Source organism: Pipra filicauda, unplaced genomic scaffold (assembly GCF_003945595.2).
Source record: "Pipra filicauda isolate LSUMZ 115617 unplaced genomic scaffold, ASM394559v2 scaffold119_size3216105_pilon, whole genome shotgun sequence".
Lineage (NCBI taxonomy): Eukaryota > Metazoa > Chordata > Aves > Passeriformes > Pipridae > Pipra > Pipra filicauda.
In genome coordinates this window covers 1,570,238-1,597,222 of record NW_024103651.1, presented here as the reverse complement: position 1 = coordinate 1,597,222, position 26,985 = coordinate 1,570,238, and the positions used below count along the sequence as shown (strand labels likewise).

Genomic DNA, 26,985 nt, shown 5'->3' with positions numbered 1-26,985 from the left:
GTCAAGGTATACAACCACTTCTGTGCCAAGAGCAGTGACAAACCAAGTGCCAGCAGGGAGCTGGTCAAACATTCACCGTCTTCTCTATGACAAATCCAGAGGAGAAACCGTCACGTGGCAGAGCCAAAACACAAATGGAAGAACAATCCATATTACAGGCAAAACAAATTTTCATCTCAAGAAGTTCCTTCAGAACGTTTTCCAGGAGGTGGAGGTGTTGATCTTTGGTTGCCTTTTTTTTCAGACACTTCACTGAGCATCTGTTGCTGGTCGCTGTCACAGACAGAACACCAGGTTAAATAGAGCTAGTGCAGCAATTCCACATTCTTAGGATGAAAAAGTCTACCAAAAGAAAACTCCAAGACCTTTTAAGCAGTATGGAAACTGGAAGAACACATGTCCCTTCAGAAAAAAGAGAACAAAGGAATCACTAAAGAAGTCCCAAACCAAAAAGCAAACTCTAGTTATCGGTTACAGAATTCAGTGCACGGCCACTAAGACCCAAAATTTACTATCTCAGGTTCACACAGGTTTAGTATTTCATAGATACAAATGACAGAATTTGCATTTGTATCATACTTAAATGCTGGGCTGCACATTAGGAATTTCTACTAACATAGGCAAGGCATTTGGTATTTTCTTACTGCAAACAGTGACTCCTTCAAAGCTAATTCACCGTCTGCAATAACATTCAAAGGTGCTTTTTCCATGGAAGGTTGCTTTTTTAAATTTATATACACCAACTCATTATCTTGAATTTTTAAGACTACAGAAAGATCAATGGAAAGAGCTTCCAAAAAAGTAGATCATTTTCAGGGTCAGATATCTGTATTTTATCATTTAGAGACTTCACATTATCCATACAATATAAAACATTACAGAGGTCAAATTCATCTCTTGATTTCAAGTGGGGCTATGCTAGAAATAAGTCTAGCTAATGGGTTGCACCCAGAAAGTATTCTACGTTTCCAGATCACAGGTAGAAGAGAAAAACAAGAACTTTTCACCACCCTACTCTTGTCAATATGATTCTAATTGAATTACTCAGCCCCCTACCATAATTTCCACTGGGGGATGCCCATTTCAGAGAACCATTTCATGGTCAGTAGCATCAAGTGTAACTATAAAAGTTTTTCTTCATGGATATTGGCAATTTAGAATTGAAATTATTTTGGCTTTAAAGAGTTGGCAAACAGTGCTTTAAGCTACTTTCCCCTAAGAATGCAGAAAAAGGGCAAAGTTATATGATAGCAGTCAAGTCAGTTCTAAAGTTTCCCTTCCAGAATCTACAGTAATATTTACAGATGCACAGTGACAAAAACTCATTTAAAACATAAATATTCAAAGAATCATAGGAAATCTGGGTTGCACAGGACTTCTGGAGATTACCTGGTCCAACCTGCTGAAAGCAGAACCTTATGGTTGGTAACATCTGAGTTATAATCAAGGTTTTGTCAGCATAACTATAAATGCAACCTTCCCTAACAGATGTTGCCAGGACAGTTTCAGTGGGTATAAACCTGTGGCATGATGGTTCATGTGCCCTGTGGAGGAGGAACTCATCAAGCCTTGGGCTACTCAAAGCTCCCTCCTTCCCTCTCCCATCACTTGACAGGTATGTGACAGGAATGAGGGGAGAGAGGGAGGTCTGCAACACGTCATTCCTGTGTTCACCCTCTTGTTCATCATGCATGTGATTTGGTATATAAGGAGCTGCTTCTGACTTACTTCCCAAAACACCCAGAATTTCCTACGAGCTTTGAAGAGCTCAAAATCCTACACAGTTGCAGTTGCACAGGTTCTGATTATTATTAAATCTATAGATTTTTCGTAAGATGCTCTTAGTCTGTTACTACTGTGTAAAGCTTCAAGAAGTCTTTGACACTTGATCCTCACATCAGATCACACTTTTCTCTCCCCCCAAAAGTGATAGTTTTGCAGAAGTATAAGCAGCAAAATAACAAACTAGCCCTTTGTCTTGGGGGTGGAGAACACCCAGGGACACTGAAAAGCTGAGGAAGGTATCACAGTACGAGAAAGTCTTGAGCAGGGAAAAGGAGCTGGAGGTTGTTGGAAATCTGCTAAAAAGCCCAAGTTCTAAACAACATTTACTTTTTCAGGCTTCCAAGAACTACAGCTATTCTGAATCACCACATCAGTAACATCACAAAGATGCTGGAATTCCTGGACTTGTCCCATACCAATAGCCCTGGAACACGCATAGATCACACTAAATCTGGCAGGAAAGAGAGAACTACTGATAACCTAAGAGTAACAATAGCACAAGAGCAGGAATTTCTGTGTCAGGAAGAGATAAAACTGAGAAACCCGAAGTTCATGCCTAGACACAAGTCCATTTTTTACTGTCGATTCCTGTCCTGCCAAGTGATAGCACAGCTGCAATATTATTTAACACATTCTGTATTAGGTTTCCACTACTATTTTATTACCACATAGATGTCTGCATAACCAGCCTTCAATTGGTTACATTCCCTGAGAGACTAAGAGAAGAGGAAACCATCTGATTTTCATTAGAATTACTTGAAAGATATCACATATAAAAACAATTACCTACCCTTGTGGGTGAGAGCTCCAGTAACATCCAATACCCCTCCCAAGTATAAAGCTCCCATTTTGTCTTACTTTTACCAATCAGACAGAGCAGCTTAGTTCAGTTTCTGAATAATTTACAGCTTGAAAGGACAGGTTGAAACCCAAATATACTGAATGACATGGACCCATACCGTGCATAGCGTGCTTTGGGCCAGAGAGGAGCTTCACCAAGGCCCAGAAGGCATCTTCTTCATTCATGTACATGAGGAGTAAAGCTGTGATCTGGCTCATCCCCTGACAGTATCCAACTTCCTGAGAATCAGACAGTGAAAATATTAAACTGCTGGGAACAAAAGCCTCGTAACCATGAGCTCTTATCTTTTCCCTTAGTGGAGATGCCTGTCCTGATGGCAGAGGTTCCCTAATTATAACACCACCAAACACACTTTATATTTAAACATTCAAAATATTGATAGAGAGAAGGAATGATGCACAACCCTCCAGCTGAAAAGTAACCTGGAAGTACTGATTGTTCATTAGAACTCACTACTGATGCACAAAATCCTTGTCAGCACTAATATTTTCAAGTAACTGTATCATCTTACTCTCTGAATGGAGATGTTACCATTTAGTTGTAATTTGGTTTTTTTGAGGGGGAGGAGAGGATCTGGTTTTGTTTAGGTTTACAGTCAGAGCACTACTGATAAGCACAGGATCTGTCGAGAGTGACCTGTAGCTATAAACCTGCTGAAGTTTAGCAGCCCAATAACCAGCAACTGTAACAAACCCAAAGAAAAATTTTATTGTTCCAAAACTGAACTCGAGTATTTCCTCTACTATTAGTTTTGACTTTTATGGCAGGAACCAACTGTCACCATCATTCAGCTGCTCAGATAACCCCACCAATAAAATATTTGTAAGGATAATGACTTAATTGTTGAATAAGTTTTTTTTGAGTTTACAAGTTCTTAGCAGAACTTTTGCTCTAGAGATAAAAGGAAAGCATAAAAACTGCTGCACTGTTGCAACAACATAAGTGTAAAATAAAGACTTCACTGCAGTATTCTCATCATTACACTTTGATGGTTGATTTTAAACAATATTTTTCATGCAACTTGAAAATACTAGTCCAATGTTTTATAGGAAGTATATAAAGGCCAGACAGAAAGGTTACATTTCTTGGAACTTTGCAAACAAATCAAACAAACTGGTATTTAATTTGAGTAACTGCTTAATTTTACTTTCTTCTTTTGAACTTCTGTATTTTCACACTGAATGCTAGGGAGTTGCTGATAAATATAAAATGGAAGATGTATGGAAATGCTCAAAATGGGCCCAAGGAATGAGGGGATATTACATTAAAAGCCCAGTTAAATGTGGACACAACAGCATTTCGGTTTCTATTTTTAGCATACAGCCAAAAGACATAAGTTCTTAACCCTTATGATACAGTCTAGAAACCCCACTCTAATAAATCCCCATCCAGGACTGCAGCCAAGACCAAGGGTTTACGTAAAGAAGATGCAACCTTTAAAGACATTTTCCATTTTCTAGAACCTTTCAGGTTATGAAATATGCCTGTTAACTCCAACATGCATCTTTTTCCAGTATTTTCCTCCCTATCATGGGAGGCAGATAATGCAATGGGGGGAAATATCAGTGCATAATACTCCAGCACAGCACAAATTCATTACTCTTATTGGACACAATACTGAGCTTCAGCCAAACTGTGGGCACAGTGCAGTCTGTCCAATCAGATACTCATAATCAAGATGCTTTACTTTAACTTCAGCTCAAAACATGTCAACAAGCAAATAATCCATTTCTGTACACTTCCAAAGGCCTCTGAAATGTTTGCTATTTTTTTTTTTTTTTTAGGGAGAAAGAAGATAGAGATGCAAGTTATTATCTTACATTCAGAGAAATCAGATTTGTGTGAAGGGACACAACTTACCGTATTATACATGGAATATGCAGCTAAAACATGGAACAAAGATTGTTGCCTGGAGAAATAAGAGCAGAAAAGGAAAATACTATAATATTGTCTTTTGTAAAAACAGAAAAACCTAGAAGTAGCGAACTGTATTTCGGAAATGTGTTTCCCCAGTTCAACTTGTCCAGCACTAAAGAACAGGATAAACCACACTTCACAATGATAAGCACTTCTGATTTCAAGCTAACTTTGTAATTAGCACCTTTATGATGCTTTACATGTTCAAAGGTTTCAAAAAATACCTACAGAATTTTGAGAAGGCAACGGTGTCAGATCATCATTTTTACCGACAGGTAAAGTGAAACACAGGAGGAGCTACATTTCAAACACTGATTTATTCTGGATGCCAAAATTTAAACCCTCCAGACCTGTTTCTGTGCTTGCAGAACACTAACAGCTGTTACTGATTCCAAACTGATATGTAGAAGTGGAGATGTGAAATGCACAAAGCAGCCACAAAGGTGTCTTAATCTTGGCACCCAAATTAAAGTCTGCTCTGGTGGCTGCTACTGTCAAACTGGAGAAAAGCAATATTAACTCTGACTTGGCATCCTGTGCTCAGTCCTCTGAGTGTGCTGATCTCCGAGTACTTCAGGGTTAGACTTGAAAAAAGCTTTGTAAAAGTCTTTTGCTTTCTGTAAAACTGTCTAACTTGTGAAGGTAACAAGAGAGAAACCAAGAAACCAACCAACAGAACCCTGCTCTTCTCAGCTGGGCCACCAAAGTAATGGTGGAGGGCTCTCATAACGAATTTTTAAACTGACACGCACTTTCTGTGGTTTGTTCAGGAGAATTTGGACACCTGAATGCCTACTTTCATCTGCAAGTAAAACTGCTAAAATATAACTGCTGAGTTTTGCATATTGTCCTTTTCCTGTCCAGTGAAATTTCTTCCCTGACACTAATCAATGTATGGAAACAGATATTAGTAGGCAAAAAAAAAAAGAAAGTATAAAGGTGCTTATTTTATACTGGGAAGAGGATGTACACCTGGAAAAACTTACCAAAACCTTTTACATTATGGCATTTTTGTTGGCTAAACTTGAATTCTGAAGAGGGCAATTCTTCAGGAACCAAAGAAAAGTTTAACCTGAAGTCCTAGATATTAAGCCCAAGTTTTATTTTACAAGGACAAATTAACAGGTCCCAAATGTACACAGGAACCTCTTGTATCCTCAGCTGACCATTTGAAACCTAACCTAAGAGCTCAATTTCATTCACAGTAACATACATAAAATAATGGCAATTTTAGTACTATTTACACTAGATGAGACCACTAAAGACCTGTAAAAGAACGAACCTTCAAAGATACACAGTCTACTTAAAAGTCAAACAAGCTATTGACATACCCAGGGGACTTTATTTCAGTGCTATGTGAAATGATTTCTGAATTTTTCATCGAGGCATCGCTGGAAATGTATAATATATGTACAGTAATTCCAAGATCTATTCCAAGTGTGAAATTGCTTCAGGCAGCCAAAGGCTTTCCTGTGGACTCTGAGGGCATGCTTACAGCACAGCCACAGGGACTGGAGCTGGCTCTGCTTGTGTTAACCCCAAACTGATGGAGCAACGAGTTCCTGCTGACATGGAAAAGCGTGTGTGGGAATGCAGTGAGGCCCAGAGAGCACAGGCAGTGTGGGATGGCACCGTGGCAGTCCCGCAGAGCGAGGCACAGCAGCGAGGAACACACGGCCCTGCACACACGGCCCTGCACACACGGCCCTGCACACACGGCCCTGCACACACGGCCCTGCACACACGGCCCTGCACAAAGGGATCTGAGCCACAGGGGCTGCACAGAACAGCCCAGCCTGGGAATCTCTGCTCTGGGCTCCTTCCTTACAGCCATCACAGAAACTCCCCTGATTTAGAGTTTCTCCACAAAAATACCTAGAATAATAATATAAGAAAATGTTTCATTTATTATCACATTACAGTGCACAGCTCTGAGTGCTGCTTTTGGAAAATAGCAGACTACCATAGAATCTGCCTTGGCAAGAAAAGCAGATTAAAAACTGAACCTAATACAGGGACAGAAGGGAGAAGATACTCTCTTCATCTCTGCAGGGTGCTGATGCTGCAAGCCAGCAACAATGCTGATATTTGTATCACCACAATATTTTTCACTATTAAGCATTTTTAAAGATGACAGCTGCCTAATATTCCTCATCCAAAGGCAGTAAAAAAACCCAAACCAAACCAACATGTTGAAGAAATCCAAAAGCATTGTGGCCTACATTTGTAAATAATTAAATGGTCACATATAAAAATACTGCCTCATTTGGTTCTGAGTTAGATAGAAGAAGAGGAATACAAAATCCAAAGGAAGGTTAAAATCTCTGGGAAGATAAATGTTATTAGAGATGCAAGAAGTTATTTTTGCAAAGAAATAGTTAAATGAAACAACTGTGTAATAAATCTTAATTCATTTATTAGCTTGGAATTCCCATGCATTTGTATTTATAATACCTGAGACAGTTTTTTTAATACGAAATAAGATGAGAACAGCTTAGAAATGGTTTTCTTTGGAAGGCCACTGACCACCTCGTGGTAAGGGAAAGCTAGTTAGCTGTGTGTTAGTACCAGTAATTATTTACATCACTGCACACAAGTAACCCTGCTTTGAAAGTTTGGAGCACACATTTCCCGGGAAGAGGAGGCTCAGGGCAGATCAGAAGGCGTTTTTAAGACAAGCCCAACAAACCCTTTCCATGTACTCACTTCACTCCGTATCTGTCCCGAAACATGATGTGATCCCGGTACGTCCGATTCACATCCAGGTCAATCTGTCTGATGAAAGACGAAGACCCTCGTGCTTGCCACTTCAATTTCTGGGAAAACAGCAAAGAACAGAGATTAAGTCTAAAATTGTGAGCTCTAAAACAGCAGAAACCTGTCTGACTGTACGCCCATACTGAAGTATTTGCTAACGTGATTTATAACAATACAGAATAGCAACTCACAAGATCCCAATTTTAACTTCCAATATATGCAGACACATACACAAATTCTATAGAGTCAGACACAGTCACACAGCAGAGATGTAAAAAGACCATTCTCATAACACACTTCTTTTTGACACATCATTCACTACCCATATTTAAAGCTGTTTCAGCATTTCCAATTTCTTATTGCCATTTCTCAGGCAGGCACAGCACTGGAGAAAGACAAAAAATTAATTTTACTACTCAGGAACAAGAACCTGAGATCCAAGTGCTCCAGACTGGACTTTTAGCAAATGATTTAGTATGGTTTTCATACTTTTCCTGCCTTTTTCTCTAAGCAGAAGTCGTAGCTACAGAGCTGCCAGTTATTATCTAAGTACAGATAATGGACATTTCTCTAGTAATTTCCTGTCTTTCTGTTCTAATCTAATTTAGCTGTAGAATATGTCTACTTTAGCACTTGCTTTAGTGTTTTATAATTAAATCCATTTTTGTAATTGAATACTTAGGAAGCCTGCACAGGTTAGATTGACGCCTTATTTTCTGCACTTAGGATAATTTTCTCTTGACATTCATTCATTTATTCTCACTTCTGTTCCTAAAAGTTGAGTTTACAAGACCCTGAATTCAATGGGAAAATGGAGAGCAGCAAAATGAGCTTATCACAAATAAACAACCCAGGATAATGATGGAAGAAACTCTTTCTACTTCTATATCTGAACTACAAACATTTCTTTGTTTTGCATTGATCATTAGATGGCATTAATCATTTCTGAAGATGAATTCACCTATTTTTAAATACTTCTAGTTCTATTCAGCATTCTTCCCCACAACTACATTATTTAGCATTAGCTCTGTTTTATCCCTTTTGGATCTGCCACTAGTCTTACTTAGGAAGTTAAAAAACCTCATAAAAGTCAGAAAGAGCAACCTGTCAGACTAAAGAGCAATAAATAACTTAAGAGGAAGATCACAGACACCAAAATTTAGATAACATCAATGTCAACATCCATCTTTCATGACCATATAAGATTTCTCATCTACTCAGATCCTAAGCACAGTTCCAAAAAAGTGCTATTACAAAATGTCAAAATCAAACCAGCAATGCATTTCCTTGAAACTCTGGACATTATTCCTTTAAAAGGCAGTGAACATTCAGATTGCTGTGGGGAGAAAAATGAAACACTCTAGAATACTAAACTGCCTTTCTGTTAGGCAAGTTCTCCTATAATCCTTTAGCAGAGAGGAAAAGTCAGACTTTTAAAGGACTCAATTCCCCTTCTGCCCAACTTAGGAGCCTGCACATGAACCTTCCTCTCCACTCTGGGGTCTGAGGTCCAGCTCTGATGGCCAACAGCTTAGTCACACCCACAGAGAAACTAAGAGGTAGCAGGGAAAAATTTAGAGGAACATAACCACAGTAATTTAGAGTCTCCTTTAACTGCTACTCAGGGTAAGGAGGAGGGCTGGGCAGTAACAGCTGTTTTCCTTATATTCCAAGTAAGAGATGCACTTAAGTGATGGATTTATGCCTGTGGAATTTTGTGGGGTTAACACCCTTGTCACCAGTTGCACCTCTGGGAATACAACCAAGTAACCAGGCAGTGCTTTGGAAAGCTAAGCTTCCCCTGGACATGAGATGGCACAAAGACAGCCAGCTTGTTCTGGCTTTTCCAAGATTAAGGCACCATCCCTTCCAGAATACTGAAACTTCTTTTACTGATATTCAGCTAACAAGGTACTTCCTTAATAGACATTTTCAAAGAGCTGTAGTTTCCAAGGGTTTTGCCTTCTTACCTTGACAGGGGATTTTTCTTACTTTATTTTGCTTTGATTTTAAAAGGGTTTTTGCATTTTGAGAATGGGAAAAGAAATGGAAAGAAAACTAAATTAATTCCATGAATTTCAGAACCAAAAAATAGGCTGGAAAAGCGCTTTTCAACACATAGCTTTTTCCCTAGCTAAAATAAGCAGTAGAGTGCAATGTAATTTTCAATTTATTTTTTAATGCTGCATAACAACGAAGCTTAATAAAGGTTGTAGTTTCAGTATTTGATATTTTTTTCATTAATATTAAGTGGAAATTCTACAAACTCACATTGTACAGGTCTTTCATTTCTTCTTTCATTTTAGGGACATCAAGTAGTAAAGACCAGACTTGTCCTCTGAACTGCAGTGGGATCCCTTTATAAATTCTCCTATGAAACTGTAAAAAAGCAAAAGAAAATATGAATGCAGCAGAATCTACAATGCTCTGAACAAAAGGAACAGTGAGGTACAAAATGTAAAGAGAAAAATGCAATTACATCAACTGTCCCAGCAAAAGGCTGACCTGCTGGGGGACAGAGTTCAAGTGTCTTTTAGGGACTGAAGGTGTCTGGTGATTCCATCTGGGACCTCCTGACAGAATCCAGAAGCACAGGGACAAAATGGGGACACGGCCAAACCTGGGCAGGTGATGTTTACAAACCTTCTGCATGCAGGAAGGTCTGTCAAAATTGTATCACCTTTGCTAAGCAAATTTTCCAATTTAGACCCAAAAAACCCCCGAATTTTTAGCAACACAGTATTTCCGGATAAGCCACAAATAACTCACTATTATTAAAATCTATAAACAGAAATGGTGAAAAGCAAGCAGCAATATCACAGAGCTTTAAAGATTACAGTAGAAAAAACAAAAGCAGAATTGATTTTTGAATGCTTGTAGGACTGCAGCAGTGTGCTGAAATGTATGTATGCAACAAAACAAACTGTGAGATCACAAAAAAAAACCAGAATTTGCCATTTCTAAAGCTAGCAAATCTCAGATGATATTTCTAAACCAATAACAAACTAATTTGTTATTAGACAATAACAAATGTCTAAATGCACATTAAAGGATTTGCACAAAAACAATATAAAAACCACCAAAAAAATGTTATCTTTCTGGAGACATGTCTAAGAAAAGGAAAATAAAAAAAGAGAACTCTGACAAAGAAAATGAACCTTTCTGAAGTTATGTTTTTATCATCATTGTAATGTTACACAGGGAGACAATTAGATTTAAAAGAGAATAAAACACACACAACTGCTCTCCAAAAACTTCATTCTTTGCATTTATCCTACAATGAAAGTTAGACCTTAAAAATTGCAATTGAAAAAGTTATCACTTCCTTCAAACATTTTTATAGAAGTTATGTTTGCAACATAAGAAATATTTTAAAAGAAATGTCCTCCTCAAAGACAGGATCGTTTTTCTTTTCACGTATTTCACATCTCCAGTTTTGGAAAATTAATGAACCCCTCGTTGCAGTAAATTTGCAAACCTCCTGCTGCTTGGGATATATCAGATCTTTAAAGGTGTCTTTAATGCCAGCAAGGATTTGTGCCTGGATTTTAAAATCCAGAAGTCTTGCACAAGTAAGGTCATGACTTTTTTCCCTTGTTCCTTTTCAAATGAAACTTTTAAACTTGTATAAGAGGCAACAGCAATCCTGGAGGCTGTCCACAAAAAAAATGTTGTGCTTTATAAAGAAAACTTTGCTGCTTTAATGCTAAGAATGCTAAAGCAGCAACACTTGTACTGTGAGCACAGCTATGTCAGTACAGTTTCTTCTGTAAGGATAAAGAACATACAGAGCTACAAAGCAGCTCCTCTGTAGATGGATACCCAGAGCTCAGGTCACACTGAGAATTCAGTGTGTGTCAGCCCAGACACAGGGGTAACTGCCTGTGGGAGAAAATTCAGTCTTGTGAAAGCCAAACGAGAAAAAAAGCAGTGATCTTGTCCCCATTGACAGGTAGTTTTATTCCTCAGCCCCATGGTACAGCAACAGAGCACCTTCACAACAAACATTTTTGTCAGTTAACTATAATTTTGTAACTTGCTTTCAAATGTCTTCAAGAACAAAAGTTTATTAATGAAGAAAACTGGCTGAAGAATAAATTCTCAGGATTACTGTTGTTGTAAATTAATGTTTTGGGAGAAGATCAGGTGGATATGAAAGGCCAGAAATAAGCCCTTGTAACAACAGCTTCTTATTCAAATAGAATCAAAATAATTCAAACCATCCAAGGTGTGGGGTTGTTCCAGGGGTTTTTTTGGGGAGATAAACCTGAAGGAGAAGAACCACCAGTTTCAGAGGCGTCTATGGTATTTACAGTTTTCCCATCTTCTGTGGTGCCTGGACTGAAACAGCCAAACACTACAAGAGCCCTTGCAGCAGTAGGTAAAAACTGAGAGAACTGTGGAGGTGCTTTTTACAGAAAAGTTTGAAAAGTGAGTTTGCAAATATAACTTTAAAAAGAGTGGAAAGGACAGAGAGTCCAGCAGCCTACTACAGATATGCCAAAAAAACCCCAGGAGGAAAGCAAACATTTTCAGTAGGTAAATTCTGAATTATTGCACTACCTGACAGAATAAACCCAAATAACAGTCACAGCTTCTTACAAACCATTTTAGATCTGTCTTCAGCTGACTCTGCTATTCCAACTACTCTTTTATTGAGGCAGAGAAAAAGCTCTCAGTCATCCCAAGTCATTACCAGATCCTGCCTAGAGACTCAGAGAACACAAGACCAAAGACTTTCACTGTCTATCTGATATAGGAGAGAGAAAAGTCACTCAAGAACAGAACCTTTCATGGCATAGGCTCCACTGCACAGACAATAACATGGAAACAACTGTGAAACATTTCATACACAACAAAAACCTGAGTGGCTGATACACCAGAGGGTTGTGCTGCTACCCAGAGTGACCTCAGCAAGCTGGAGAAAGGGGTTGACAGGAACCTCTTGGAGTTCAACAAGGAGAGGTGCAAAGTCCTGCACCTGAGAAGGAACAACCCCAGGCACCAGAACGTGCTGGGGGTCACCCAGCTGGGAAGCAGAAAAGGACCTGTGGGTCTTGGTGGACACCAAGTTGAGCAGGAGCCAGCACAGTGCCCTGGAAGCAAAGATGACTAAGGGTATCCTGGGCAGTGTCAGACAAAAGAATTCCCAGCAGGTCAAGGGAGTTGATCCTTTCCCTCTACTCAGTAACCTGATCTAGTGGAAGGTGTCCCTGTGCATGGCAGGGGAGTTGGAATGGGATGATCTTAAAGGTCCCTTCCCACCCAAACCATTCTATGACTCTGTGATTGCCAGCAGGTCCCCTCTACTCAGCAGTGGTGAGGCCACACCTGGAGCACTGTGTCCAGTTTGGGGCTCACCAGTACAGGGCAGACATGGACATATTGCAAAGGGCTACAGAGATGAAGGGACTTGATCACCTCTGCTGTGAGGAAAGGCTGAGAGAGCTGGGGCTGTTCAGCCTGGAACAGGAGGCTCAGGGGATCCCATCAGTGTGTGTAAATACCTAAGGGAGGGTGCAAAGAGGACAGAGCCAGGCTCTGTTCAGTGGGGCCCAGTGACAGGACCAGAGACAATGGGCACAAACAAACACAGGGGATTCCCTCTGAACATCAGGAAACACTTCTTCACTGTGAGGGTGACCAAGTGCTGGCACAGGCCACCCAGGGAGGTTGTGGAGTCTCCTTCCTTGGAGACACTCCAAAGCCATCAGGACATGGTCCTGGGCAGCTGCTGTGGGGGACCTGCTTGAGCAGGGGGCTGGACCAGGAACCTCCAGAGGTCCCTTCCAGCCTCAACCTTTCCGTGACCCTTTCTGATGCTGCAGTTCTGTGCAAATGGCACTGCTGTGCTACATCCTGGGGAGTGAGAGGGGGGAACCCACACACACTTCACAGCAGAATTCACTTCTTATAACCATTCAGTCACCAAAATATAAATGAGCAAACTGATTATTAGCTAACAATCTCTTTACCATAAGCACCATACTAGTGCCCTCTGCTGGCTTTTATTTCCTTATGTAATACAAGGTTGAAAACTGTTGAGAAATACTGATTGGCTCTATAGACTTGCAGAACCCTAATCTACTCTTCTGCTCTCTCTGAATTAATGATTAAAATAGAAAGTAGAAAATTCAGAAACTTGTTTCTTTTCTTTTGCTTCTGGGAAGATGAAATAACGAGTCAATCTTCAACAAATTCTTTAAAATTAGGCCTTCTTAAGATACTAGCTCCAAACAAAACACAAGTATATAAACCTGGAGTTCAGATAAAAATGTACACCTATAAAAGCATGCATCATTCCAAGAATGGGGATATGGAATCTGGGATGTTTCCATCAGCATAGGGCATAGAAAAAAGAAAGTAATCCTTGATACATGTAACTGTATAAACACAGGATACAAAAAAATACAGGTTCGAGTTCTGTATCACATCTAAGATGATATTCAGCCAAGTACAATTATCATAAACTCTTGCTATTATTACTAATATTGTTGATCCTGAAGTGGATATGACAAATGGAGACTAGATGAGGCCCTACCATTTGGGAATTCAAAAGGAGTTTCTTCTAATGCAAAAAGAAATCACACTTGTAAACTTGCAGAATATACAGAATTAACTAAAATCCTTACAAATCAAAAGGAAATAAACCCTCTCAAATTTGAAATACTCCAAACTAGCTATCATCTCAAATAATGAAGTCCATAACTTCTAACATTCAATGTTGCCTCCATGAAGAAAACCTGGAAAACATAGAACCTCCCCTTCCTTCCCCTGCCCCAATCTCTCCAGCTTATGAACCCAACAGGTTCCTGGACAAGAAATGAGGCCACTGTCACACAGCACCAGCCTGAAGAGTGGAAGTGTCATCACTGCTCCTCAAAGATGTAAAACTGGTTTTCTTAAAAATCAAACTTTCTCAGCTGTGTCAGGAAGAGCTGCACAAGCAGCTCAAAAAGAATCAGTGATGACAAGCATAGGAATTAAAATCTGAAGTCTCACAAGAAAGTATATTTATAATGAAAAGAAAATATATTTATAAAGCCTGCTGCCTTTAGAGGTTCTTCATCTTCAGTGGGTTGCATAAAAGGAAGAAAGACTGCAAATACAAGAGTTGCTCCACCTCATTCAAGAAATCCCAGGAATGCGAAGAGGGTTCTTCATTAAGGTTCTGTGTTCAGACTCCAAACGAAGTGGAGACTTGATTATTACACTCTGTGTGAATGCCAGAACAGCTGGAAATGGCAGCTCCCCTGATTGTTTCTCTTCTTCCTTTCCCTCTCAATTTAGGCAACTTCAATCACAGACAGATGAAGGCAGACAGGGAAAGACAGAAATACTTTGGTGGAAATACTCAAATGGGAATACAACATATAACAGTTTTATTTAATCTTTCCTGAAAGTTATGATCATACTAAGCCAGGAAGGATTTACTATCTGTGGGTGGTTGATTGTACCCTGGACTACTGAGCAGTAGAATACAAATAGGAAATAAAAGCACAAGCTAGAGAAAACCACACTGAAACACAAACTTTGCTGCTCTGTGACACTTTCTGCATAAGAAGTGACTGATGGGGAGATAAAAGCTTTGTTTTGACAAATATCAATCACACAAAGACACAAGGGCAGTTACACACTTCAGACACTGGTGTCTGTAAGAATCATGATGACTTCACTGAAAAAGATGCCTAAATAATCACACAGGAATCAAGGAGTTTTATACACAAAGAGGAAGTGAGGCAAAAGCACCAGGAGGCCTCTGTGAGTGAATAAGGAGTGCATGGACCACCTCAAACAGAACAAGGAAACCTGTGGGTGTGGGGGAAGCAAGGACAGGCAGCCTGGGAGGAATACAGAGAGACTGGACAAGGACATAAGGTCAGCAAGGCAAGCTCCTATAGGTATGTCCATGATCAAACAGCATGAGGTTCCCAGAGCCCTCATCTCTTTCTTGAGATATTCTCCTTCCAGAAAGGTCAGGGAAAGATGTAAATAGAACCACCTCACGTGCACACATTAACATGTGTTAATGTTTTCTCATTAATTCTTCGTGTGAAGTTACAGGAGAAAAAAATAAGGCAGCAGCCTATAGGCAGCTCTGCAAGAGTATTAAATGAAAGCTATATTTTGCAATTAAGCCTATGACAGTTTGGGATAATGTAACCAAATATATGGGTTCATTTACAGTATGTGTACACTATGAATAGACTCCTCCAAGGCAAAACTCTCTCAGCTGTACATTATGAAGGCTCATTGCAAACAGGTTGTCTAAAGTCCTGTATTCTGTGTATACCTGCTGTATCCCTGGGACCATCTTTGAGTCTCCCTTGTTCTCTTTTTAAGGTCACAAGCACCTCTCAAATATGCCATTTTCCAAAACCAAGTCATCACTACAATTACATTCTATAATCCTACAACATTATTACTGTTGTTGCTCCTGCAATGTTCCCTTCAGTGCTATTTCTAAAGAACACTGATTTCAGGAGCAGCCTGACTGCACAGAAACCATGGCAGTGTCAGGTGAAGTGAGTCTAACACACAGGCTGTTCATTTTCTTGAGCAGTTTGTTCCTCTAACATTAACCACTTTATCCAGTCAAGTGAAGACAGAAGAGCCAGGAACTGTTCTTGTGACTGCTGCTTCTGTGCTGCAAGAATGTGAGCAAGGAAAACTGGTGCACTCTTCCAACACACTTCCAGATAAAAACTGTCTTTAATTGTGAGTTTTGGACAACCCTGAGAATGTGGCCAGGCTTTTCATAAAGAGCAGTGACAAATAATGTCTGGCTTTGATTCTTTGTTCTGTATGTTCTGGTTCCCTTACCACACAAGATGTGAGAAAGAATAAGGAAAACACCCTTGTTTTTTAAGTCTCATGTGCTCCACTAGAGTCCAACAATGAGTGAGAATTTTTCCTAGCCTCAAGCAAAGTTCATCCCTTTATGAACATATTGAATTATTCCTGCCACTATTTATAGTTCAGCCTATAATTTGTTACATGAACTGAAGCTCTTTCTGCTCAGCTGGTCTGCTGCACCTTCTGCATGCCTGGTGAGGAGAGGATTATTCACCTAAGTCAGTGTATCATGGACCCACGTCACCCATGGCTGAAGAGCACAACCACTGCTGGAGTTGTCACTGTTACCTGAAAGGTCATATTTAACATTCTCTTTGCAAACAAAGTAGCTGTTACACAGATTTCATTTTTTTATCATCCCTTTGGATTTGGATACATACTTGATCTTCAAATCACCTTATTGCCACAGTAAAGAAACAAAGTCACAGGTGTTATGACCTGTAGCTTCTCCTTCCAGAAAAGATGACAGGACAGAAAGTAGGACCATAAGAAAAACTTCAGCAACAAATAATTATTTTTCATGGATTCACGTCATATTTTAATAAAATGGACTTTTAAAATGGCTTCTTAGCTATACCCTGAAAAACATAAACCACTGGTTGTGGTTTTTAACAAAAGCAAAGTGCAAACACAGCTACTGGTATCCAAAACACAGGCAGTGAGCAGACAGGATGAGGGGACATGCCAAGAGAATTTCTCCCTGTACTTAACTCCTACTATCTCAGCTCCCTGCCCAGCAGGCTAACAAGGATTCTGGGCTCAATCTCTCCCTTTAAAGTTTTCAACTTTGCACAGATAATTTGCTAAAGGCCAGTAAGGGAGTAAAGCAACACTGCAGGCCAGTCATCTGCAGGAACCTGGGGTGGGTAACTGGTGTCCTCAAGTCCTCAGCAAAACACAGCTGGATCAGCAGCACCAGAATATACACACAGAGTCCCCAACAGAAAATGCAAATTTTAAGCCCTACTGAGAAGCAGAGGAAATCTGAACTTGGGAACTCCATATTCTGTGCATTAGCCACCAAACAGCCACAAGACCAGCTATGAAAACCTCCCCAGAACACAGTGTTGGGAATGCAGCCTCTCCAGCAAGTTTTTCCCAGCTGGAAGTTTTCTGTAATTTTAAGATGATCATGACTACAACTGCAGCAAATAAACTATGCACATGAAAGTCCCTGCCCAGCTTTTAAAGCAAGTAAAAGTACTTGGTGTTCAATGGTCCACCTGACACAACCCACTCTCTCCACAGACTGTTCTGCAGACATGAACAAAGGGAACACAAATCCTTGCATTTGACCACCACTTTTGTTGGGTCATTATTATTACCATTGGGCTATTATGTATTTTGCTTTTTGGAAGAATAAAAAGCCTTTTTCTGTCACTGTGGGGTTTGGGTTTTTCAGGTATCAAACACAGGCAATCTAATTTCAGGGTACACAGCCATTCAGAAGTGACAGCCAGTGACAAAGCCATGCAGAACTTTACCTTTTCACTATTCTTGTATTTTTCCCAGCTTTTCAGCATCTTGAGCCATTTTGTCGTTCTTTCAATTTCAAGGTGCTTTTGCTGAAAAGGAATTAGAAATGTTCAGTATTTTCAAAATGAATACATTTTAAATTATTAATGTTTTTCTAAAAACCTTGAGAAAAAGTTTAACAGGGCATCATCAACTTTTTATCCAGTCATCTAAGAACAGCAAAGAGTAACACCAGTTCACATAAAACAACCAACTGAAAATAAGCAGAAACCCTTATTTTCAGCACTATGGAAGAACTGTATTTTGTAAGAAGAAGTTAGGTACAAATTTATAAAGTTTCTTCTCTACACATTTTTGACAGGTAAAAAAGCCTTCCGTTTGTTTTTATACTCAGTAGGTTTTCAGGCAAATAATTTCTGCTGAAGCCATTTAAAAATCGGTTGCTTCTGAAATGATCATCTTTACCCAGACCTGCCCTAAACATAACCAGCTTCTGTTTGCCAGTGACCACACAAACCACCCCTTCCTAAAAAGCACAACTTTAAAAGGGCACAAAATACAGGAACAAAAACAAATGCACACAAGAGCAACAGTGCAGGAGCAGAAGGGGGAATAAGCTCTAATTCTGGACATTAAGAGCTGGAAAGCCTTGTCATAATTCTCTTCCTTGGCTTGGTACATTTTTACCTAAATTTTCCTGTATTTTAACATCAGGGATTTCTTCTGAAGATCTGTTTGCTTGAATTGTAGTACTGGCAAGAATATTTCAGTTACAGGGTGATAGAACGAGAATTCAAAACAAAGCAAGCCCCATCTTCTCAAAATAAATCATTATATTAAGTAGTATAATGCACAACAATCATAAATACGTGAATTCCACACTTCAGTTTTATTATATACAGCTTTAAAAGCATGGGACAACCCTACTACCTTAGAGATTGCCATTCTGTCTATGAAATTATTGGTACAGTTGCCATCAACTTCTAGAATTTGGGAACCAAACGAGCCCTTGGAATTAGCTACCTTTGTTCATGGAATTTCAAGGCACTTTGGCTCTACACAGACAAAAATCTGTATTTTGTTGGTTCCAACAATAAGATTTTTAGTATCATTTTTACAGCCCAGTTTTACATTTTACAAGTGTCTCTGATTATGTTACAAAGTTAACTATTAACTATGTGGTTTTACATTTTTTTTAATGACACTATTCCAACTCTTTCATAGTGCTCTGGAGCTGAGGATCCACACTGGAAAAGTTAAAGCAGAAAAATGTCTGTGTGTGGCTATTGCTTTCTCTCCAAAGGTGAATATAAACAAATATTGAGTTTTGTTGTAAAGGGCTTAATAAAGACAGGAAGGATATTCATATGGTTAGTGATTCAATCTGGTAACAATGTAAAAGTTTAATTTTAAAGCTCTGCAGGATATTGAAAATTTATTAATACTTTCATTAAGTATTTATAAAGCCTGAAATCTTGGGAGGATATATAAATTATTACTTACTACCTCAACAGAATCCTAATTTTACTACTAGCTTTTATCCATCAGAATTTTTGCATTCTTTCTGGGATATTAATGCAACAAAATGGGCAAAGAACTTCTTTAATTCAGGAGTCCAAAGCCTTGCATGAGCAGGAGTAGCACTTGATGACCATTTAGGTCCATCCCAACCACAATTCAGTCCATGAACTGTCCTGGAAATAACTTAAAAACCCAAAACAACTTGTTTTTGTTTGAATTCAACTGATGTAAGCCTGACACAAGCATAAGAAAATTGTAGGGAAAAGAAGTGCCTCTACTCTTTCAACCGTAATTTATCCCACTGTTCATGTTGCAACCCACATTCCTGTCCGTGTTCTGGCTGGACTGGGCAACATCTCAAATACCTGCCTCTAAAAAAACAAATTGTAAAAGACATTTCTTAAGAGTTCCGTTAGAGGGGAAGGGTAGAAAACCCACTGCCTCCCACATGTCATGACTTTCACAACACTGTTGCTGATTCTCCTTCCCGCTTGCAAGCCCTTTAAGCAATGGGCATTTTTACCATCTCTGAGAGCAGATGTCCTCCAGGCAGAGTTTAGTCTGCAGGAATAACAGGAAGTCAGGAAAGGTCTCTGCCCTCAACAGGTTGTTCAGATAATTGGTAAGAAAAAATAAAACCCTATTTGCTCCCACAGTCTTTTTGTTTGTATGTTTGATCTGCTTTCAAGATTTTTGGTCTTTTGAGCCAGGAGCTCACTTCAATTGTATGTTTGTTCAAGCTTTCATGTCTCTGTGTCAATTTATCCCCATTCTCAAGTGATGCTATTGTAGTCAAAATAGCAATTATTTCTGTGTTCAGTTGTTGAAAATTTTTAGCTCTTTCTTTCCCAGTCTGGATTATGTTCCCTTTCATGTCTAACAGGTACAACATTGAAAACATGGACAGATCTGAGGCAGCTCAGTGTTCAGAGCTGCTGCTGCTCTTTCAGGCAAGTTCCATGTAGTTGTCACCAAAAAAAAAAGAAAAAAAAATCCATTTATCTGTCTTTTGAGTACATTTTACACTTGGAAGCATTTTTGCTACTGGGAATAACAGAATCCCTAATTGAAGCAGAGAGGGTTTCTTATTTTGATGTCAGTAAACGATGCACCAGTGAAAGCAAAAAAACCATGGAGTTAAGTTGGCAAGCATCCATCTTGTGTGCAGCACTGCACCTGCCAGGAGAGCAGAAGCCTCAGACAACACCAGAACTCGCTGAACTGTTCACCACAGGATTTACAATCAAATAAACAAAAGATAAAGCCTAACAAACTGAAAATTACTTACAAAACATTCATTTTCAAAACACTTCAAACCCAGAGCGAGACACAGACTCCAGATTTCCTGAGGTCAGTTCTCTCTCCTTTCCTCCTCCAGAAAATCTTTCCTCCCCTGGTTTTCTCTCAGATGTGCTGGATGATTCATCTCAAGGTTAAGTAGTTCATAATGTAGGACAATGATTTGATGCATTTAAGTCACCAAATGTGCAGCAAGGTAATGAAGCATCAAAACTACTCTACACTCACAGTAACAATTACTAAAGGTATTATGACCAAAAATTAACAAATATACACACAGAAAACCCAGCTTAAGTTTTGTGTGTGTGTGTGTGTGTGTGTGAACAAAGATTCAAAATTCACCAGGATATCAACCCTTTACCTAAGTTGCAAATGAAATGAAAACATGGCTTAGGAATATTTTTTAAAATTCACAAGCAAGGCAAAAAGAAAGCATAAATAGTTCTGCCAAGTGACTTCAAAAGGCATTGTACAGTAAGCTTTTAGTCTTAGCCTGCATTAACATGACACATTAATTATCCCATGAATGGTATCCTGAAAATCCTGCTGACAGGAGGCAGATAAACCTCAGACCAGCAGAGGTCAGGATACCATCAGGAGTGTAACCAGGAGTTTAACACAGAAGCATCACTGGATGGTTATAAAAAGACTCCAGATTTGCAATTTAACACCGGCTCAATAAATACAGTTTCTGTGCTGACACATTGTCTGAGCCGGCACAGACACAATATGGGACAGAGACCCAAGACTAATTTTCCCTCAATAATTTAAGGCTAACTACAAAGCCACAGTGAATCAGAGCTTCAAAACACACCCACCACAGCAACTGCAAGCTGCCTAATATTTATGCTCAGAGACTCCCCCCCTGCTGTGCCCTTCTGATGGAAATGAAATTATACATCCCCTCACTGTGTTATTAAATGTAATGAAACATGGCAGGAAAACACAACTATTCCAGGCTGTGTATGCAGGGACACAGAAGAACCAACACAAAACAAAAGGGACTCACAAGTTCCACTCTTCTACAGAGAGCATCTCTTACTAGTTTCAGGATATAATTGAAGCTTACAATAATTAATTTATTTTGCTGCTCTTAATACTCAAGGAGCTGAGCTGCCTTGGAACAAGTCATTCCATCCCTTTTCCATGTACTCCACTGATTTGTGCAGCCAAGAGGGGTAACTTAAAAATACAGCTTTAAATAGTTTATCTTGAGTTTTCTGATTATACAGATTATTAATAGGGACAAACAAGAAGGATCTTGGAGATAACACCAGGCCTGACTGACCAAGGGGGAACACCAACAGTAACCAGGCCCAGACAAGCAGCAATTCAGTTCCCCATTATTTTTACTGCTTTCCACGTTCCCAACACATCAGTTGTCAAACTGCTCTTGCAGAATCCTCCAGCAGCAGGAGGACTTTTGGACTCCGACCTGCACCAGCTGTAAATGTAACAATGAGGGGGCCCCAAGGGATCTGTGGGTAAATTAATGTGGCCTCAAGGATGACAGTTCTTACAGGACTTGGAACGTGCTTCCTTGGGAATGCAAATCAATAAAATGCTTCATCAACTCGTTTCTCCAAGATTTATATTTTAAAAAGCTGTAAAATCTGTAAACTTTTATTTCCTGGTAAAAAAACCTGGAAGGCAGTGGACTTACCTTTTCTATCACTGCATCGTGGACAGGAAGCTCCTCTGGACTGAAAACAAAGACAAAGTTCATGTTAGTCTTGGTTAATGCTGGTACAAAATCATTTCTGTGTAAGTTCTTACAAGTCATCATTTACAGCAGCAATTTATAGTAACTAGCAATCAAGAATTCTGAACTATAAAGAACTAAGATTCACACAGAAATCCTCGGAATTTATTTTTCAAACAAAGTCAAACTCATAATATTTTAAGTACAGAACTAGGATTCTAAATCAAAATAGTTGCATAGCTTAAGAAAAACATTGCATAGCTTAATAAAAGTCAAGGACTCGTTTTTTCTTCTGTAAAAGCACCCTGTGCTGTACTGAACTGAAACTCAACTGATTTTTGAGTTTAAACTCAAGTTTATTTGACCATACCATTATTAGGAGAAATACCAATAAAAATAAAGGTTTCCCTCCTTTACTACTGTGCTCTAGGAAAGGTGCTGAGACTTTGCTTGACTTAGGAGAGTTAACTTCCATTTTCTCAAAACTCTACAAAACTCACTCTCAGTAACAAGGAGGAAGAAGAAAAAAAAATACAGATTTGTTACTAGGTATCCAATTAGTATTAAAACTTAAACTCTTTTCCTTAAACACTTCTTAGCCGAAGTATAAAAAGGCAGTTTAGGAATGGAAAGCTTAAAAAGAAACCTTGGAACAGATACATGTTCAGACTTTTTAATCAGACTTTTTATTAACTCCAGTTTCATTCTGAGGGCTCCAACTTCTGTTTTTCTCAAAGAGATTTGTGTTTTTCATATCAAAAGTAACTGGACCACTTTGATGCCAAATGAGCCTTCCTTTAAAGCTTCTGAAAACACAGCAGCTCATCTGCAAGCAGCAAAACTACCCTTCTTCTGCTCCAGAGGTCAGATAAATAACACACCCATCAAAACTGTGTTTTAAAAGGACTAACAAGCAGGAACCATGTGAAACACTCTAAAAAAATTCCTACTGAGTCTTGATATTATGGAAAAAAACCTCCTACCCACACCATTACAGCCTTCCACAGCAAGGCCATTAAACCACAGTATTTTAGACCTGGATCAAACCTGTGCAGGATGAAACAGTGGGGAAGGCCACAGATGTTAATGCAAGCACAGTCTGATGCAAAAGGCTGGAATTATATTCAATCTCATTTATCTCATTTAAAAGCTGTCATTTCAGATTCAGAAGTTATATTTGAATAAAGAAACACATTTGAATTACTTCATCTAATGGAAAAACTTGCTCCAATCAACACCTTTTCAGAGACCACACACACACAAGTCAAAGTTTCCAGTACACAGCCCAGGACTAATTTTAAAACCAAAACACTGTTCCTTTTGAGCAGCATTGCAAAAAGCACAGTCCATGCATTTAGAAGCACTTTCCAGGTATCTAAAAGTTTTCTTGGCAAACAACATCAAAATCAAAAAAACTCTTGATTACCATCTAACACACCAGAAAGAGCCCATATTCAGCACTACCTGAGGTTGTAATGTTACAAATTATTGTACATTCTCATATAACTAAACCAAACAACTGAAAGCAGGCCCTTTGTATGCCAAATATAACCTAAAAATCCAGCTTACTTGAAGGGCAGGTGGAGAAACAAAGGGGAAGTAAAAATTCAACTTAATACAATCTGCTTGGGGTCGTTGCTCTTTGGTTTGATGAACAAAGATTTCTAAGCCTTTCCACGTCATTTAGAATTTCCAGTTGTTCAGTGACAGTTGCAGGTCCTGCCCACCCCCCACCAGCCTCAGTCTCTGAGGTCCCCCCAGCTGTGCACACAACAAAGTCCTCTCCCTGCAGTGCTGCCAGCAGTGTGCAGGACAAGGGTGGGACAGCTCCACAGCCCTGGGGACTCACTGGACACAGCAGCTCCTCTGCTTGACTGGTACCACTTGACAGGCTATCTTATCCTTGGCAGATCCAGCATGGAAGCTGATCACATGAAAGATTAATCAAATCTTATTTTTCACAATATTTTGCAATGATTTACTAGCTAATTTTCCAAGTTACCATCAACATGCAGAGCAAAGGCATGGCTGAACCTCCTGAGCAGGCCCTGGGAAGCAGACACTGCACTCCCTCACGAAATCCATCCAGCAGCAAATTTATGCCCACGTTCCTCGTTATTTCTTGAGCTGCACAGCTGTGCCCTAATTCCATGTACCTCCACTGGAATTCCACAGGAGCACTTGAAGCCAGCCCCATGTTTTTATTCCCCATGATGCTGCAGGAGCAGTAGCCAAGGGAATCGCCCCGGGCTGCTCAGTAACTCACAGGACTGGAATGCACCAAGTTCCTGGAGATCTTCCTCTCAATTAAGGAGATGGCACCAACTACACCCATGTGCTCACCCAGCTAAATATTCAAATCTATCCTGCAAGGACTGAGGAAAAGCACAGTGGGCACACAAACTCTCTCAAGCCCCTAAAGGTATTTTAAATAAATACATTTCCCCTTAGCATATGTGTTTTCTGTGCAGAAGAACCTTACGGATTTTTTTTTTTTACATGATTAGGTGGGATCAGACACAAAATCAATTAATGCCTATTAATCAAAGTTATTTTATTGCACCTTCTATTTCTTCTTTATAATGACAAGTCTTCCCCTTCCTTCCCCAGCCTAACCAATCGAACATTGTTATACCTTCATTATTTCTTTTAACGTTGAATCTTCTCCCATCATCCCCAGTCTATTTAAACTTGCATTTTTCCAGATTTTCATCTGCACACTTCACCAAATAATAATGTAAAGTAGTAAACAATATTAACATAATATAGCAATATCCTGCCCCTAAGATGACTGTTTTCCTTTAATAGCCCAAGTACTATTCATTTAGGGGATACAGAGAGAACAGAACTGAATAACGTAATTAGCTTGGAACCACACAATCCTTGGTTATCCAAAAGAGGAGTCACAGGGATGCTTTTAACTGAACTCATGGAAATAAGGTTTCACTAACCAGAAATGAAATCTTAACACTCTACTGTCCACACTAAAGAGAAACCCAAACTAGGCAAAGTCACCTGTTGAATCAGCCAGGGATCAGGAATCACTCCCCTGGTCTGTGCCTCTGGCAGGAAGGCAGGAGCTCCAGCTCCAGGCTGGGCAGCCCACACTGGATCCCAACAGCAGCTCAGGGCTCTGACACTGCCAAGCAGCTCTGGAGTTACAGCACTAAGAGAAAGGGGTGAAGATCTTGTCACCAGGTTTGGGAGCTGCAAAACACTGCAAGTCCAAATCCCAGTTCCAATCAGGTGAACACTGGGAATTCTAGCAAGAGGCTCCTCAAAGCCATCTCACTGGAATCTCGTGCTTACTTCCTTCCAAGGTCTGACTGAACTCAGGACCTCTACCCATGGTCCTCACTGGTGCTGATCTGCAACACCAGCCCAAAGTTGTCTTCCCATCTTTCCATCTGGACTATTCCCACTGTCTGGTGAGAATGGCTGTGAGATCAAAGAAACAAGATTTCATTTTGAAAAACAAGGACTTGATAGAAAATGAAATTTTTTAAGTTGCATTTTAAGGGATGAATGGATTTTACATCTTTAAATCCCCCACGATGGTTAACACAGGGTTTCATGAATGTTTCAAGATAACTTAAAATAATGATCTTAATGCATAAATACCTGTCCCTTCAGAACATTAAATATGGCAGATCTATGGTTTCGACCATTAAGCTGTGTTGTAATTAGGTTCCTCGAGTAACAGTGGTAGCTTAAATGAATTGAAAAGCCTAAGACTTAACAAGCTTACAGTCACCTACCCACTGCTGCTGTTTAAATCTTTAAACATCACTTTGATATATTTGTTCAATACAATCACGAGGAAAGACGTTCTTATATTAGCCACTCATCAGATTTACTCTTTTCTTACACTTGTATTTAAATCCCAAGTATGTTCCCTGCTGGCTCAAATCACAGCACTTTCCTGCTTCTAGTTTGGCTTAAATTTAAGAAATCTAAAGCCTCCTCTATCCTCTGCACCTTCAGTTGAGGATGGAAGATGTTTAGTGCAATGATCAGCAGCCCTGATACACCGATCACCCCAGAACTCTAAACTCCAGAGGATCAATTCAATTCTTCACAGTTACAAATTGGATAAAGCCTGGCAATCAATTTTTCATTGGGGAAAAAAAAAGAAAAAAAAAAGTGGCAAAAATTGACCACAATAAGACTAAAAATCTTCACTACAAAGCTTAACTGCCCAAAGAATTGTTATGTTCAAAATTTCTTGGTACGCTCTATTGTCATTTCTCATAAATTCTATTTCAAAACACAGCACTTGCTTAAAAACCCTCTCTACCTGCTGTATTCTTGCCCCAGGGAGAATTAGCCAGTGCACTGTGAAGAACTTGAGGCTTTTTATCCTGAAACATTTGCAGGAATAACTGTAATACATGCAAGTCATTATTTAATTAAAAAGTCAACTAAATTCAAGATTCCTACATCATTCAGCTCAGTATAACATGACTATTAAAAAAACTTGGATCCTCCTAAAGGCTGTGGTGCAGTGCCTATGCAAAATTGTTTCACACAGTAAATATAATATGGGAAAAGTTTCTTGCAGGACACTCATCTTCACGGTCTCATTGAGTTAATCATGAAGAAAGAGATGCTGGGCATTCAGTTTGTCATTTGTGAGGCACTATTAAGTGTTTAAATCCATGAAGAAAACACACCTGCTACTATTCAGGAGACTTATTCTGAAGGAATTCCTTAAAAAAAATTTTTAAAACAGTCATTTGTATAATTTTGAAACTTTCATGACTAAGAAATTTGTGAGTGAAACATCCATAAAACCATTAGTGAGGCATAA

General features: G+C 39.3%; 1 protein-coding gene across 6 annotated transcripts in view; it reads right to left on the bottom strand.

The window, feature by feature from the left end:
• Window positions 1-26,985, bottom strand: part of USP6NL (USP6 N-terminal like) — a 116,437-nt gene that overhangs the window by 21,896 nt on the left and 67,556 nt on the right. For all 6 annotated transcript variants that reach the window (XM_039386235.1, XM_039386241.1, XM_039386242.1 and 3 more), the window contains 6 exons: window positions 22,137-22,176; window positions 17,662-17,742; window positions 9,593-9,700; window positions 7,271-7,380; window positions 4,508-4,556; window positions 2,745-2,865 (listed from right to left, as the gene is read on the bottom strand). In XM_039386235.1, coding sequence (XP_039242169.1) covers window positions 2,745-2,865; window positions 4,508-4,556; window positions 7,271-7,380; window positions 9,593-9,700; window positions 17,662-17,742; window positions 22,137-22,176 — 509 coding nt within the window. The remainder of the gene's footprint in view (window positions 1-2,744; window positions 2,866-4,507; window positions 4,557-7,270; window positions 7,381-9,592; window positions 9,701-17,661; window positions 17,743-22,136; window positions 22,177-26,985) is intronic.